This window comes from Bombyx mori, chromosome 4 (genome assembly GCF_030269925.1).
Source record: "Bombyx mori chromosome 4, ASM3026992v2".
Taxonomy (NCBI): Eukaryota; Metazoa; Arthropoda; class Insecta; order Lepidoptera; family Bombycidae; genus Bombyx; species Bombyx mori.
In genome coordinates, this window is record NC_085110.1 from 14,008,837 (window position 1) to 14,023,754 (window position 14,918).

The 14,918-nt window shown below is 39.8% G+C and overlaps 1 protein-coding gene across 2 annotated transcripts; it reads right to left on the bottom strand.

The window, feature by feature from the left end:
- Positions 1 to 3,158: 3,158 nt before the first annotated feature.
- On the bottom strand, positions 3,159 to 14,918 carry LOC101741929 (regulator of nonsense transcripts 2). 2 transcript variants are annotated; one of them, XM_038010584.2, is made up of 10 exons: positions 14,050 to 14,918; positions 12,951 to 13,163; positions 11,669 to 11,920; positions 10,789 to 10,934; positions 6,352 to 6,646; positions 5,848 to 6,063; positions 4,620 to 5,660; positions 4,383 to 4,532; positions 3,927 to 4,072; positions 3,159 to 3,506 (listed from the first exon to the last, which is right to left on the bottom strand). In XM_038010584.2, the coding sequence occupies exons 1-10, from the start codon at positions 14,743 to 14,745 to the stop codon at positions 3,332 to 3,334; spliced, it is 3,330 nt and encodes a 1,109-aa protein (XP_037866512.1). In that variant the 5' UTR covers positions 14,746 to 14,918; the 3' UTR covers positions 3,159 to 3,331. The 2 variants fall into 2 exon arrangements, with proteins under 2 accessions (XP_037866512.1, XP_037866514.1); XM_038010586.2 differs by having other exon boundaries at positions 10,789 to 10,931; positions 14,050 to 14,915.

Below are 14,918 nucleotides of genomic sequence, written 5' to 3' on the forward strand. Positions count from 1 at the left end.
AAACTTTAATCAATTGAGATGAAATTTAATGAAACGAGATGAAATGGGATGAAATAAAGTATTAGTAATTATATTTATTATATTATGGTGGTTATTTACTGAAACTAGTGAACTTTTTGGCAGAACCCGAAAGGCTACGAGGCTTTCATTTCATTTTCCCACATTCTGCACTTTCATAGATGCTAAACACTTACTAATCCACCGTTATTACACGCCTGCACGCACGCACACTTTGAACACACTAAATTAACAAAAAAACTATTCAAAATAGTTCGCTCCTAGAGTTTCCGCCAGACTTATATTTTTCAGTGCGTTAATTTAAATTTACACTTAAAAAATTTACAGTTTTGCGTAAAAAATTTGTTCCATTTGAAAAAGAAAAAAAACCCTTTTTTTATTACATATATTATTACAATACATTACATACATTAGTTTTTTATTTATTTAAATTTCTTAGGACCGAATATGAGATCGGCGTCCGGTGCCCCTTTGGGATGTTGGTATTTCTGACGAACATGCTGACCTCTGTTAGGATTACCGATACCTCCCGATCCACCACCGCTCTCTGCGCTATATTCTTCTTCTTCTTGTCTTTCCGATATATTTAGAGTAAGTCTAAAAAATACAATTAATCAGTAAATTAAATACAAAATACACACTACATCTATGACATTGACGTTATTTTTAATTGCTATTTTCTGAAAGGTTTAGAAATTTCTTTCAAGACAAACATTGTTTAAGGCCGTATAACGAATTCTTACGTTTTATTGTTTAAAATTAAAAATTAAAATGTTTAAAATCAAGTCTGGTTCTTTTTTTAAGACCACAAGTAATCACCAGACTTCCGCCTACTCATTGGGGGCAGTAGGCGAGTCATATCGGAGTTGAACTAACTGAAACCCCATCTTCCTACTCCCACGGGACACCGTAGCAGCATACGTCGGTTCCACGACCGTACTGATTTTTAGGCTATCCAACGTCTCTGTTTCTTGCGTAAATTATTTTTTTAATAACTTATCTGAATTTCAATACCGTTTAACTCGTTCCATTTCTTGTTTATCAGCTAAAGCTTGTTGTTGTAGATTGCTGGCCAATTCCGGTGGAGCACTGAACGATTTATATTGTGGTTTCGTTCCTTTACGAACCATAAGAACGAATTCCACGCCCTCTTTTCCTTGCTGAAAATAAAATATTCAATTAATACTATTACAAGTATTAATTGCTATTTTATTTTATTTCAATCTACTATCAAAAACATTTTAAAGTTATGACATGTAATCTTCTGTAGAACACACAGTAAAAAACATAGTGCAGCTAAAAGATGTAATTCTGGAGACAGTTTCCTTTTACCTTGAATTTCCTACACTAGACATAAAGTAAATTGAGACGCGTTTCACAGAGTTTTACTTAAGCGTCAGTAACTCAAATTGTATATTAACTCATACCAAGAGCTGTTCATACGTCTTCTTCGTAGTCTGTCTGCAGGTCATCGGGACAGCAATGTCGCGTTGTTGCGGTCTATTCTCCCGTTGTCTTTCTGCAATATTTTCTGTTACCATTTTCTCGAATGCCGATTCGAACTCAACGTCTTCTACCTAAAAACCGAAATGCATACGAGTATATGTAGTAGGTACACTGATTTTGTAAAATATTTTAAAAATATATCAAAGATCTCCACTTACATGTTTAGTAGCAGGTCTTCGTGGCTCAATTGCCATTTCATCTTGCATTTCGTTTTCGTCATTAACATTATTTTCGGTAATCGGTTCTTCATCAGAACTTTCATCAGGCAATTGCGGATTGTCCGTTTCATCATCCGTTTCCATAATTGTGTCTAAGCCGTCGTTCACACTGTCATCACCTTGATCCTCATTATCGTACTCTTCCTCTCCTAGCTCCGGATATAAAGTCTGTCGTAGTTCATCTATTGCATCCTTACACTGTTGCCAGCTCGTAAACAAAGTCAACTTAGGGCGTAAAGTCGTCAGGCATTCTTGATAAATATATTTCACGTAAATAGGGAATTGATAGTCTTTGGTCCATATCGGATCAGAGAACTTGAACCAATAGTAATTTTGGAAGAAGGTCAAAAAATAGTCTAATCTTTTTTTGCTCGAACCACTGTTGAAGTATGCACCACAAGTCTCAAGCAGAGCGCAGACGATGCTAACACGAACCCTAGCAAGAGCCGTGCTTCGCAGAATCTACCACCGGATCGGAAACGCGACCCACTGAGAAGATCCGGCGAGAAACTCAGTGGGCTGTGTTTAAGAGTTAATTTACTCGTCGAGCCCTTCGTCGCAAGCGACGGGTTCGACGAGAACGGTGACCGGCGCTTGAAGTACCTAAAAGCACCGTTAGTGGATCTGGAGGATCCGAGATGACGTGTACATTTCATTAATATCGTTGAATACCGCTAAAATACTTAGATCGAATTACAATTAATACAGAGGATAGATATTTTTTTCGTTGCTTCATAGCGGTCTCCTATTCTGACCTATTAAGTTCATTGCCTTTAGTCTTAAACAAAGTCGTATCAATGATTGGACCTTCAAAACTGTCAATCATTATTTTTAAAAAGTAAATAGCGTTAATTGACCAGTATAGTCGTTTATAAATGAATAAATTATGTAATTCATATACCTCATACTTTGTGTAATTTTATTCGAAGATGAATTTACATGAATTCTGTTGAGATGGCAAATCGATTCCATTCAAATGATCGGCTACCCCAGTTTTTCTTTTTCTGCAGTGGTTCCATTCCAACATGAAAGGCGAAGGTATCAAGCCTAGCAGCCTAATCTGTTTAAATTTATTTTGTTTTATAAAAAATAATGTGGAGTGAAAAATTATAATATTATGGATGATATGAGGTGAAGTTGCTTTATTTGAAACTTTAATCAATTGAGATGAAATTTAATGAAACGAGATGAAATGGGATGAAATAAAGTATTAGTAATTATATTTATTATATTATGGTGGTTATTTACTGAAACTAGTGAACTTTTTGGCAGAACCCGAAAGGCTACGAGGCTTTCATTTCATTTTCCCACATTCTGCACTTTCATAGATGCTAAACACTTACTAATCCACCGTTATTACACGCCTGCACGCACGCACACTTTGAACACACTAAATTAACAAAAAAACTATTCAAAATAGTTCGCTCCTAGAGTTTCCGCCAGACTTATATTTTTCAGTGCGTTAATTTAAATTTACACTTAAAAAATTTACAGTTTTGCGTAAAAAATTTGTTCCATTTGAAAAAGAAAAAAAACCCTTTTTTTATTACATATATTATTACAATACATTACATACATTAGTTTTTTATTTATTTAAATTTCTTAGGACCGAATATGAGATCGGCGTCCGGTGCCCCTTTGGGATGTTGGTATTTCTGACGAACATGCTGACCTCTGTTAGGATTACCGATACCTCCCGATCCACCACCGCTCTCTGCGCTATATTCTTCTTCTTCTTGTCTTTCCGATATATTTAGAGTAAGTCTAAAAAATACAATTAATCAGTAAATTAAATACAAAATACACACTACATCTATGACATTGACGTTATTTTTAATTGCTATTTTCTGAAAGGTTTAGAAATTTCTTTCAAGACAAACATTGTTTAAGGCCGTATAACGAATTCTTACGTTTTATTGTTTAAAATTAAAAATTTAAATGTTTAAAATCAAGTCTGTTTCTTTTTTTAAGACCACAAGGAATCACCAGACTTCCGCCTACTCATTGGGGGCAGTAGGCGAGTCATATCGGAGTTGAACTAACTGAAACCCCATCTTCCTACTCCCACGGGACACCGTAGCAGCATACGTCGGCTCCACGACCGTATTGATCTTTAGGCTATCCGACGTCTCTGTTGCTTGCGTAAATTATTTTTTTAATAACTTATTATCTGAATTTCAATACCGTTTAACTCGTTCCATTTCTTGTTTATCAGCTAAAGCTTGTTGTTGTAGATTGCTGGCCAATTCCGGTGGAGCACTGAACGATTTATATTGTGGTTTCGTTCCTTTACGAACCATAAGAACGAATTCCACGCCCTCTTTTCCTTGCTGAAAATAAAATATTCAATGAATACTATTACAAGTATTAATTGTAAATATAATTTAGGATAGATAAAAAGCTATTTTATTTTTATTTTATTTCCAGTTACAAAAAATAAGCTATCAAAAACATTTTAAAGTTATGACATGTAATCTTCTGTAGAACACACAGTATAAACATAGTGCAGCTAAAAGATGTAATTCTGGAGACAGTTTCCTTTTACCTTGAATTTCCTACACTAGACATAAAGTAAATTGAGACGTGTTTCACAGAGTTTTACTTAAGCGTCAGTAACTCAAATTGTATATTAACTCATACCAAGAGCTGTTCATACGTCTTCTTCGTAGTCTGTCTGCAGGTCATCGGGACAGCAATGTCGCGTTGTTGCGGTCTATTCTCCCGTTGTCTTTCTGCAATATTTTCTGTTACCATTTTCTCGAATGCCGATTCGAACTCAACGTCTTCTACCTAAAAACCGAAATGCATACGAGTATATGTAGTAGGTACATTGATTTTGTAAAATAATTTAAAACTATATCAAAGATTTCCACTTACATGTTTAGTAGCAGGTCTTCGTGGCTCAATTGCCATTTCATCTTGCATTTCGTTTTCGTCATTAACATTATTTTCGGTAATCGGTTCTTCATCAGAGCTTTCATCAGGCAATTGCGGATTGTCCGTTTCATCATCCGTTTCCATGATTGTGTCTAAGCCGTCGTTCACACTATCATCACCTTGATCCTCATTATCGTACTCTTCCTCTCCTAGCTCCGGATATAAAGTCTGTCGTAGTTCATCTATTGCATCCTTACACTGTTGCCAGCTCGTAAACAAAGTCAACTTAGGGCGTAAAGTCGTCAGGCATTCTTGATAAATATATTTAACGTAAATAGGGAATTGATAGTCTTTTGTCCATATCGGATCAGAGAACTTGAACCAATAGTAATTTTGGAAGAAGGTCAAAAAATAGTCTAATCTTTTTTTGCTCGAACCACTGTTGAAGTATGCACCACAAGTCTCAAGCAGAGCGCAGACTAGTCTTATTCTAAAAACATTATCAGATGGGTCCAATACAGATACACTGCTGTGATCATTGGTGACACCAAATGTTATAAATGAATATAAAACAGTGAAAACATCTCGAGAATCTAATAATTTATAATTATAGAGTTCTCCGAGATACCGAACAGTAGCTATCCTTCTTTGATTATATCTTGGATGTGGGTCTTCCATTGTTACCCTTATTTCTTCTAATATTGTGTCAACGACTGCTGGAGCTACTACTTCTTGCCAGATTGCCAGTTCAGCTGTCAGTCTGGCCAGAGCCCTTCTGGCACTTGCTCTTACCCTCCAACCTCCTGCGAGATGTTGTATGGCAATGGCGGATACCTCTGGGTCATCCCAATTCAGTTTTCGCATTAGTCTAAGAATTTTTTCCTCATTACTTTTCTGCAAGTCTTCATGAAGTATTTTTCTGATAAATTGATGAAGTGGTGGCTCTTCTTCTTTAGGCTGAACAGGAGTTTCGGGAGGGCAAACGTAATAGAATGCGTTTTCTATCTGTGTTACATATCGCGAATCTAGAGCTGAAACAGTCTGAACACAAATAATTATTATTTAAGTAGAGCATTTTCTAATAATATAATTCAATATATTCCATTAACGTATATTCTGTTAAACTGTTATTTTATTTATTATTTAAACTATTAAATTAGGATCTATTGAATTATAATAATTATAATATATCAACTCAACAAAATATATTCATATTATGTTTTCATACTTTTTTTCGCATCATTTGCTGTAAATATATCATAGTCCTTTGGTGTGTATCTGGATTACAGTATAAATATCTACCACACGTTTCAAGCAGATTGCAAGCCATCTCAATATGGTGATGCTTAAAATCATGCAGCAACACTTTCAAACAGTACAGCGCCTCCATTTTCGAATACAAATTAAACTTAACCAGTTCCCCAATGAATCGCACCACTTTTATCTAAAATAAATTATATATAAAAATTTAAAAAACACAATAATAGTTCTTCGGTTTTAGCAAGTTGTAGACATAATTAAAACTATTTTTATGACTGTTAGTCGTGCGTGACCACATAAACTGTAAAATATTAGAAACGTCAAATATAATATTGAGTAATAACAATATAAGGAAAGATTAAGCTGTACAAGTAATTTTAATAATAGATTTATTTAATATTTTACTGTCTTCTTTTTTTGGAGTATATTTATGTAGAGTCAACATAAAACCATTATATTATATTCTTCTTACCTTCGATTCAATATTTATTTGATCCTTTTTCCTGACATGATACTTAAAGTCTTGTTTTAACATTTGACACAGGTCAACACATACTTCTGGCAGTACTGGATATAAAATCGCAGCAAATCTTGAGTAAAATGGCAACAGATCTAGCCTTGTTCTGGCAACACTGAAGAGAACTCTTGAAAGTTTCTTCCGATTATTCTTTGTATTGAGATTCAGGATAAAATCAACTGCTGCATTATCTATGAGTTCTCGGTTGATACAGTTGGGAAGTTCATTCAAAAATGTATCTAATCCATGTCTGTCACAAAATTGAAAATTTAATAAATTAAAAACATATCAATTGAATTGATTTCTTTTTTTTTTTTTTTTCCTACCTCAGCTGATAGCCCTAGCGGCTATTTCAGCGTAACCCTAACTTTAGTAGGTGAGCTCACGGGGCTCAAACCTGACGATGTTGCTAACACGAACCCTAGCAAGAGTCGTGCTTCGCAGAATCTACCACCGGATCGGAAACGCGACCCACTGAGAAGATCCGGCGAGAAACTCAGTGGGCTGTGTCTGAGAGTTAATTTACTCGTCGAGCCCTTCGTCGCAAGCGACGGGTTCGACGAGAACGGTGACCGGTGCTTGAATTACCTAAAAGCACCGTTAGTGGATCAGGAGGATCCGAGATGACGTGTTTTGGGCGACGTCGACTGCTTTCCATTCTGTCCGCAGGATCGGGAATGTAGTTACCGGCGGCCACGATGAGAGGGTTCTCGTGTCGTGCCGCTTTATCGAAGTGGCGCATGGACGCCGACTGCAGATACTTACTGATGGACTCTAAGTCCAGGTCGTCATGGAGGTCGACGTTCCTGACGAACCACGGGGCTCCGACGGCTATCCTGCAAAAACGGGATTGAATAATTTGAAAGGATTTTAAGTGTATGCGGGCCGCGTGAGCGAACACTACACTTGCATAGGTCATGACGGGGCGTATGCAAGTTTTGTAGAGTGTCACCTTATTTCTAAGGGACATTTTACTTCGCCTACATATCATCGGGTAGAGACGTCCTAGGATGAAGGCGGCACGATCGCGTACCGTCTTGATGTGGGGGCGGAATGTCATCCTACTGTCGAGGGTGACGCCTAAATATTTGACCTTCGGGGCCCACGGTATGGGCTGGTCGTACATCGTGATTGGGCGAACGGCGGGGGCGGGGGTGTTGACGCGCCTAGTCGGGAGAGGGATGCTCAGCGTGGTGTTCGGAGGGCGACCCCTTTTGAAGAGCACCGCTGTGCTTTTCGTGGGGTTAATGTCGATGCGCCACTTCCGGAACCACTGTCCCATGGTGGTAGCTGCGGTCTGAAGTCGTCGATGAAGCAACGCCTTCTTCCTACACGAGTAGTAGATGGCGGTGTCATCGGCGAAGAGCGCCAGATGGGTCTCCGGAGACCGGGGTATATCGTTGATATACAAACTGAATAGTAACGGGGAGAGGGCGGAGCCTTGCGGGACTCCGGCTGTGACGTGACGGGGCCGGGAACGCGTTCCCTCGACTCGATATCGGAACGAACGGTTCGACAAGTAGTCTCGTATGATGAGCACGAGTCTGTCTGGCACTCCCATGTTATACAGTTTGTATATCAAACCGTTGTGCCAGACTTTGTCGAACGCCTTCGCTATATCGAAGAAGAGGGCTCCTGTCGGAATGGGTTTCCGCCTGTTCAGCCCTAGTAAGATGTGCTCCGTGAGGCGGTGCACTTGATGGACGCACGAGTGTCTGGCGCGGAATCCAAACTGCTCGTCTATCAGAATTTTGTTCGCGGATACGAAGTCCCAGAGGCGTTTACGAAGGAGCCGTTCGTATAGTTTGCCTATCGCCGGGAGGAGACTGATGGGGCGGTAACTCGCGGTTTCGTTCTTCGGTTTGCCCGGCTTGTGTATGCCGATAACGTCCGCTTCTTTCCACGCCGCGGGAAAGATGCAGTTCGTCATAGCAGCATTTAATATGGTGGCCAACATCGTTATCAGTTGGGCTGGTAACAATTTAAGCGCGCGGTTGCGGATGCCGTCGGAGCCGGGAGCTTTCCGTGGTTGTAGGCTATCGATCGCCTCCTTGACCTCGGAAGTGGTAATGGGGGGTAACGCGTCCGAGGGCGGCAGGGAAGCTCTGCGCTCGACCTCCCTGTCGACGAACTCGGTGTGTTCGGGGTCCGCGTGTTGAGTGCTGGTGGTGCACTGCTCTTGCAGTGCATCGGCCAGCAACTCTGCCTTGTCATCGTCATCGTAAGCCGGTGGTTGGCCTGAGGGGCGTACGAGAGGCGGCATAGTGGCTATAGTTTCGGACTTGAGGGTCCTAGCTAGTTGCCAGTATGCTTGGTGAGTGTGCGCGAGTTCTTCTAAATAACTATCCCAGTTTTCGTTTCGGGCGTCGCTTAAGCGGGATTTGACCTCCCGCTGTAAGCGACGCATCCGAGTCCGGTTTGAATCCGTGGGATATCGATCGTAGGCCCGGATTGCCGCGTTTCTAATTCTAACGAGGTCCCTAAGTTCGGGGGAAAGTCTGATGCGGTGGAAGCAGTCCTCCACATCGACTTGTTTCGAGGATCTTATGATCGCCGTCGAGACGTGATCAGTGAAGATGTTTATGGATTCGACGGTATCCTCGGGGGATGGAGTTGAATCCGGGCCGCAAGGGAGGATTGGTGGAGCGGTGTCAGCTAAGCACGTGCCCAGCTTCTTCCAATCCACCATGGTCCTCGTATCTGGTTCGCGGTTGAGTGGGCGACCGAGCTGCATGACGACAGGTCGGTGGTCTGAGTCGAGTTCTGACATTGCCTCGATGGAGCGTAAGCGCAGAGTTACGTTCCTCAGTAGTGCCAGATCTATTGTGCTCGGACGACGCGCGGCGTTGTACGGATAGCACGTGGGGGTCGGGGGGTTGAATACTTCGAATGTGAGGTTGTCTATGAACGCGTCGAGACGCCTACCGTTCACATTCGTGCGATGGCAGTTCCACCTAGTGTGGTGGCAATTTAAATCGCCTGCCAGGATGACCGCGTCCCCCATACCGAACAGTGTCTCGAGGTCACTGCTCAGGAGGGGTTTGTCAGGGGGGAGATAAACGGATGCGATGACGATCGGCTGGTGTCCCGTCAGCGCGATGCGGCACACTGACGCCTCGATATGTAAGAGCGAGGGAGTATCGAGAGGGACGCAGTGCAGGGCCCTCCTATAGTAAATGACAGTCCCGCCCTTGCGGGCGGAGAGTCTGTCATTCCTAACCATGACGTAATTCGCGACTTTGGGGTCGCGACGCGAGGGCTTTAGGAAGGTCTCCTGCACCAGAAGGATGTCGATGAGATTATCGCGGAGAAACTCATATACTTGATCGCGCTGACGCGCGAGTCCGTTAGCATTATAAAATGCTAACTTTATGGAACGCGGTTTTTCCCTACTGTTGCACGCCATTGATTACCGGTAATCAAACCAGCGTGCGCTGGACGGACTCGATGACGTCGATGTACTCGAACGTCGCGTTTAGGCGGTCTTCGGCCGTGACCGCTCTGCGCATGGCGTCGGCGAACGCACGCATGCGGTCGATGTTTATCGCGGCGATGTAGTCGCGAATAATTGTAAAATCGTTTGAGTGCGCGGGGCCGGGGCGAGGCGCGGGACCGGGCGCGGGCGCGGGGGCGGGGCGCGGCGCGAGTAGAGGTTGCGGCGCGTACCGCGGTTGGGGTGCCGGTGTCGTTCCTGCCTTCGTGAACGGCAACGGTTTCGCCCACGCGGAGACGGTGGGCACCGGAGCCGGTACGAAAGCCGGTTTCGGCGCGCGGGGCGCCGAAGTCTTTGGGCCAGCGGTTTTAGGGGGCGCGTTTGCCGGGCGCTTCCGTGGAGCCTTGGGGCATCCACGGTAGTTGGCCGTGTGTCCCTGCTTGCGGCAGAGTACACAGCTCGGCGGCTCCGTCGCTGTCTCCTTCACGCGCGAGCAATCGGTGGTCGCGTGATCGTCTAAACATTTCACGCAACGCGGTCGCGCGTTGCAGTTACGCGCGGAGTGGCCATATAACTGGCAACGGTGGCACTGCCCGGGAGTGCCGCGTTTGTAGGGGGCCTCTACGGTGACCCCCGATAGGCCGCACACGGTGCGGAGACATGAGGCAATTTTCTTGCCCTCCGGTGTGGCTTCTAGTGCTAATTGATTTCAAGATTGGAGCGAAATGTAAGTATTTAAATATTCTATTGTTCCTTTTCATCACCTATGTTACCATGTTTGACATAGACATTTCTTATTTTCACTATGCTTTTAGTTTGTTAAAAGTAAATGGATCTAATATTAGGAGAGAGGAGTGAGTCTTACAATCAATGATTTCTAATGTAAGCATTTTTTTTATACAAGCCTTTCTTTAATTTAGCTTGTTTCTGTATATTGGAAAAAAAAACAATAAACATACTTATTGGAAACATTTGGTGGTTGTATTTCTTCAGTTTCTACTTCTTGAACTACAGATGGGTCCTCATTGTCACTTAATTCATCCTCCTTCAAATCTTCATCTAACATTTCTTCTGTTACCGTTTCAGTTTTGCTTTTCACAGTCTGCTTTTATAATGTACATTTTAATTTATAATGTGGTTCCCATTTACAATACCGCCAATTATATTGGCAATGATAAATATTTCAAATACGTAAAATAAATAAATTTATACAGATACATAAAATTGGAGTGTCTGTTTGTAATATTGAAATAACCACTTACTACATGCATATGAATATATATATATATGGTACACACACCAAAATAACATTTTTTACAGTTTTTGTCTGTCTGTCTGTCTGTCTGTTCCAGCTAATCTCTGGAACGGCTGGGCCGATTTTGACGAGACTTTCACTGATAGGTAGCTGATGATATAACGAGTAACTTAGGCTACTTTTTTTAGACTAGCTTTACCCCGCGGCGTTACCCGCGGTAAGACAATAACCGCGGTTAACATGGCGGGACTCGCCTATCAATAATAAAATTTAATGTTTCCGAAGCGAAGCGAGGGCGGGTCGCTAGTATAAAGTACGATTTTTCTGATAACACAGGCACACACGACGCTTCTTATGTGCCTGCACACGTAAGTATCACCACCGGAGTTATTTCTGCAGTAATGCGTTCCAGTTTGCAGGGTGGCCCCACCCGTTTTTATAGAATTGAGACCTTAAAGTGCATGTTAATTCACTTAATGATACCTATGACCTCTGATAATCACTTAGCGGCTGGTAGGCTGTGAGCTCAGTCAACCAACTGTGATATTAATGAAAAAATAATAATTTATATGAATATTTTTTACCTCTTTCATTTGATAGTTAGGCATAAAAACTTTTAAGTCAGGCAAGCATGTATAGAATGTTCTAGAATCTTCGTCCTGCCAAGGATCAGTACCGGCTTGCATAGTGATGTCTTCATTGCCACCAATGGTTACACTTCCTTGAGTCTCTATAACAGTCAGGGACAAAGTGGGAGGTTCACCAGCTTCACCCAAATCTTCTCCAAGAACTTCAGCAAAATTTTGTGCATTTACTAGTAGCTTGTCATAAGTTGTCTGAAAATGTCATAAAATTTATGTCTTTTTTTTATTTTTGTTAATTGCTTAGGTTGCCCATAGACATCTCCAATGTAATTTTTTTTTTTAATGCTCGATGGGTAGACGAGCTCACAGCCCACCTGGTGTTAAGTAGTTACTGGAGCCCATAGACATCCACAACGTAAATGCGCCACCCACCTCGAGATATGATGTCTATGGTTTCAGTATAGTTACAACGGCTGCTCCACCCTTCAAACCGATTCGCATTACTGCTTTCACTGCAGAAATAGGCGGGGTAGTGGTCCCTACCCGTGCGGTCTCACAAAACGTCCTACCACCAGTATTAATCAATTTATGCTTAATCAAATTATGGTAATTGTAAGATATCATATACTTTATAGAAATTTATGCTATTCAAAGAAAGCCAGCCAATACTATTCAGTCTGTTAAATGATGTGCAAAATTACAGATTATGAAAAAGCTCACAAACATTATTTTTAAATTTATCTCAGATTGTATTTTTCAGCTATCACAAAAAAAAAACTGGGTATAAAATTGGTTTAATCTATTTTATAATTATATCTAAATATATATCTAATTTATAATAATAATTCATTTATTATTTTAATATGTTATTCGGTCGGTTTATAATTAACTGAATGGATAATCTATGTCTCATAACTTCTGATAGCTTTAGATGTACCTGGAGTAAAAGAGAATGAGGTAGGTATAGGTTTTTTTATCGCCTTTGTAGCCAGACAAGCATACAGCCCACATGTTGGTGAGTGGTTACTGTTGCTCATGGACTTACTGTATACAATGACCATAAGAAAAACTTTACCTTTGTTAATTAATAATAGGAACATGTTGATTAAATTAATAAAATGGAACAGTCTTTAAACTGCTCATTTTGTCATTTTAACACTGGCTTCATGATATAGAAATATGAAAATTCAATTATACCAGAATCAGACAAAAGTTAGAAGATAGGAAGATATTATTGCTTAAAATTACAAACTTGAAAATTTAATATTAAATGTAAGCCTACTTGATGTTGTTCTAATTGTTCTTTTCTTTCTTGTGAGAGTTCTCCTCTGGTGTGCAGAGTCCTCTGATTTGCTGCATGCAGAGCTTGAAGTTGAGCTCTTTCCGCCAGCAGATGTTTGGTTAGTGAAAGAAAGTAATCTTTCAAGAGAGTTCTAACTGCTGTTTGTTTCTCTGCCGGTAAAAATGTATTTCGAGGAACAGGAATATTATGTTTCTGGAAAATAAATGTTTTGCTCTTTATTTATTACAAACTAAGCCATTCCATCCTAAATGTTACTTAATACTACACATATGCATATAAACGAGGGATTCCCAAACTTAGTTTTATCTACTGCCCACTTTGAGAATAAATTATTTTTTAATGCCCCATTTTTTCACCTACTTAAAAACCACTATCACTTCAAATTCAATTAATTATTGCGAGCTATATTAGTTGTTATTCATTCTAAACGAGACTTTTACCTCAAGAGTTAACTTGATACCTGAGCACAGTAGGTAGTACACAACACCTGCCAATGAAAATGATAATTGACGCACAACTTTATAATGTTCTGACAGATTTCTTATAAAAAAATAAAAATAAAAATCGATTCTAAAATAAGAACTAAGGTGAAGGATGAATCTAATGCTGTTTAATAAGTTTGTTGATATCAGGTTCCCATTTATTCAAAAACAGTCAATCAAACAGTCAGTCAAAATCAAGTCCTCGCCTTCGGTAACATACAAACGATTTCTCTTTTTAGTAAGCAGTGTTGCCACAGCATTAATTTCACGTTCACACAAATATAACGATGGGAATGCTATCAAGAATCGTTGAACATTGACCACACATTGTCAATTCTATAAGTTCTTCTTCTATAACTGTTATGTGTGAAACCACAAATAAAAATAAAATAAGTATTACGTTGTTTATATAGGACTACTTAAGCAACACACCAATTATATTTAAATATAAATTATCAACATATTCATTTTTTCTTTTCTTAATTTGATAAATTAATTTTTTATTTACTTTTATTTAGTACTCACCTACATTAAGAAACAATAATTAGCTGTATTTACTAATAAATAAAAGAATAGCTGATAAGAAATCAACTTACCTCAGAAGCTTCTCGTATTTTTCTAGGCATAAGTCCAGCATAATCATCACCACAGTGTTTGCAAAATGATAACAAAATTGGTATATTGTTATGCTCTTCTTTGTCCATGTTTATTAGAACAGTTAATACATTACCCAGCAAAGGCAATCCAGTTTTATTCATAAAAATACCGACAGCCACTAATTCTGCATAAAATCTTATATCCACCCGCAGTTTTGATGAATTTGTTATTTTATCAGTCGCTTTGAATGTTAAAATCTTTTGCCAGTTTTCAAAAAAGTTAGATGAAAAATCAGCGTAAGTACGATGAAGAACTGAACATAGAGTTATAGCAGCAGGAATATCAGACATTTTCAATTTTGCTTCTGCTATTGCAGCAGCCACTTCTGATATATATTTTGTAAGATTTAATGTTGCAAAATCTTTCAAAAGTACATCCAGCTGAGAAGCACTAAATGATTTTAGTTTTTTTACAAATGTGGTATTCTTTTTCAAACCTGAATCTAGCTTGGAAAAATAATTTTCTGGTGGTCGAGAGCAATTCAAATTTTGATTACGTATTTCATATTTTTGTTTCAATCTGGCTTCCAAGTTAGCTGTATACTCTTCGAGAGCCGCTTTCTCATTTTCTTCTAAATCTTTAAGCGGTTCTTCAATAGGTGTTTCGTTTGCCTCATCGTTGTTGGTGGCAGTCATTTTATCTTTTAGATAGGTATTATTTGAAGCCAATGGACACCACTATATGGTGTGAGCAACTTTCTTTTGCATTTATTAACTCAGCAAATCACATTTAATTCATTTAAAAATTTACAAACATTTGGGTAAGGTGTCATAAATATTATGTGTATTATCTTTTTTTTAAAGGGATT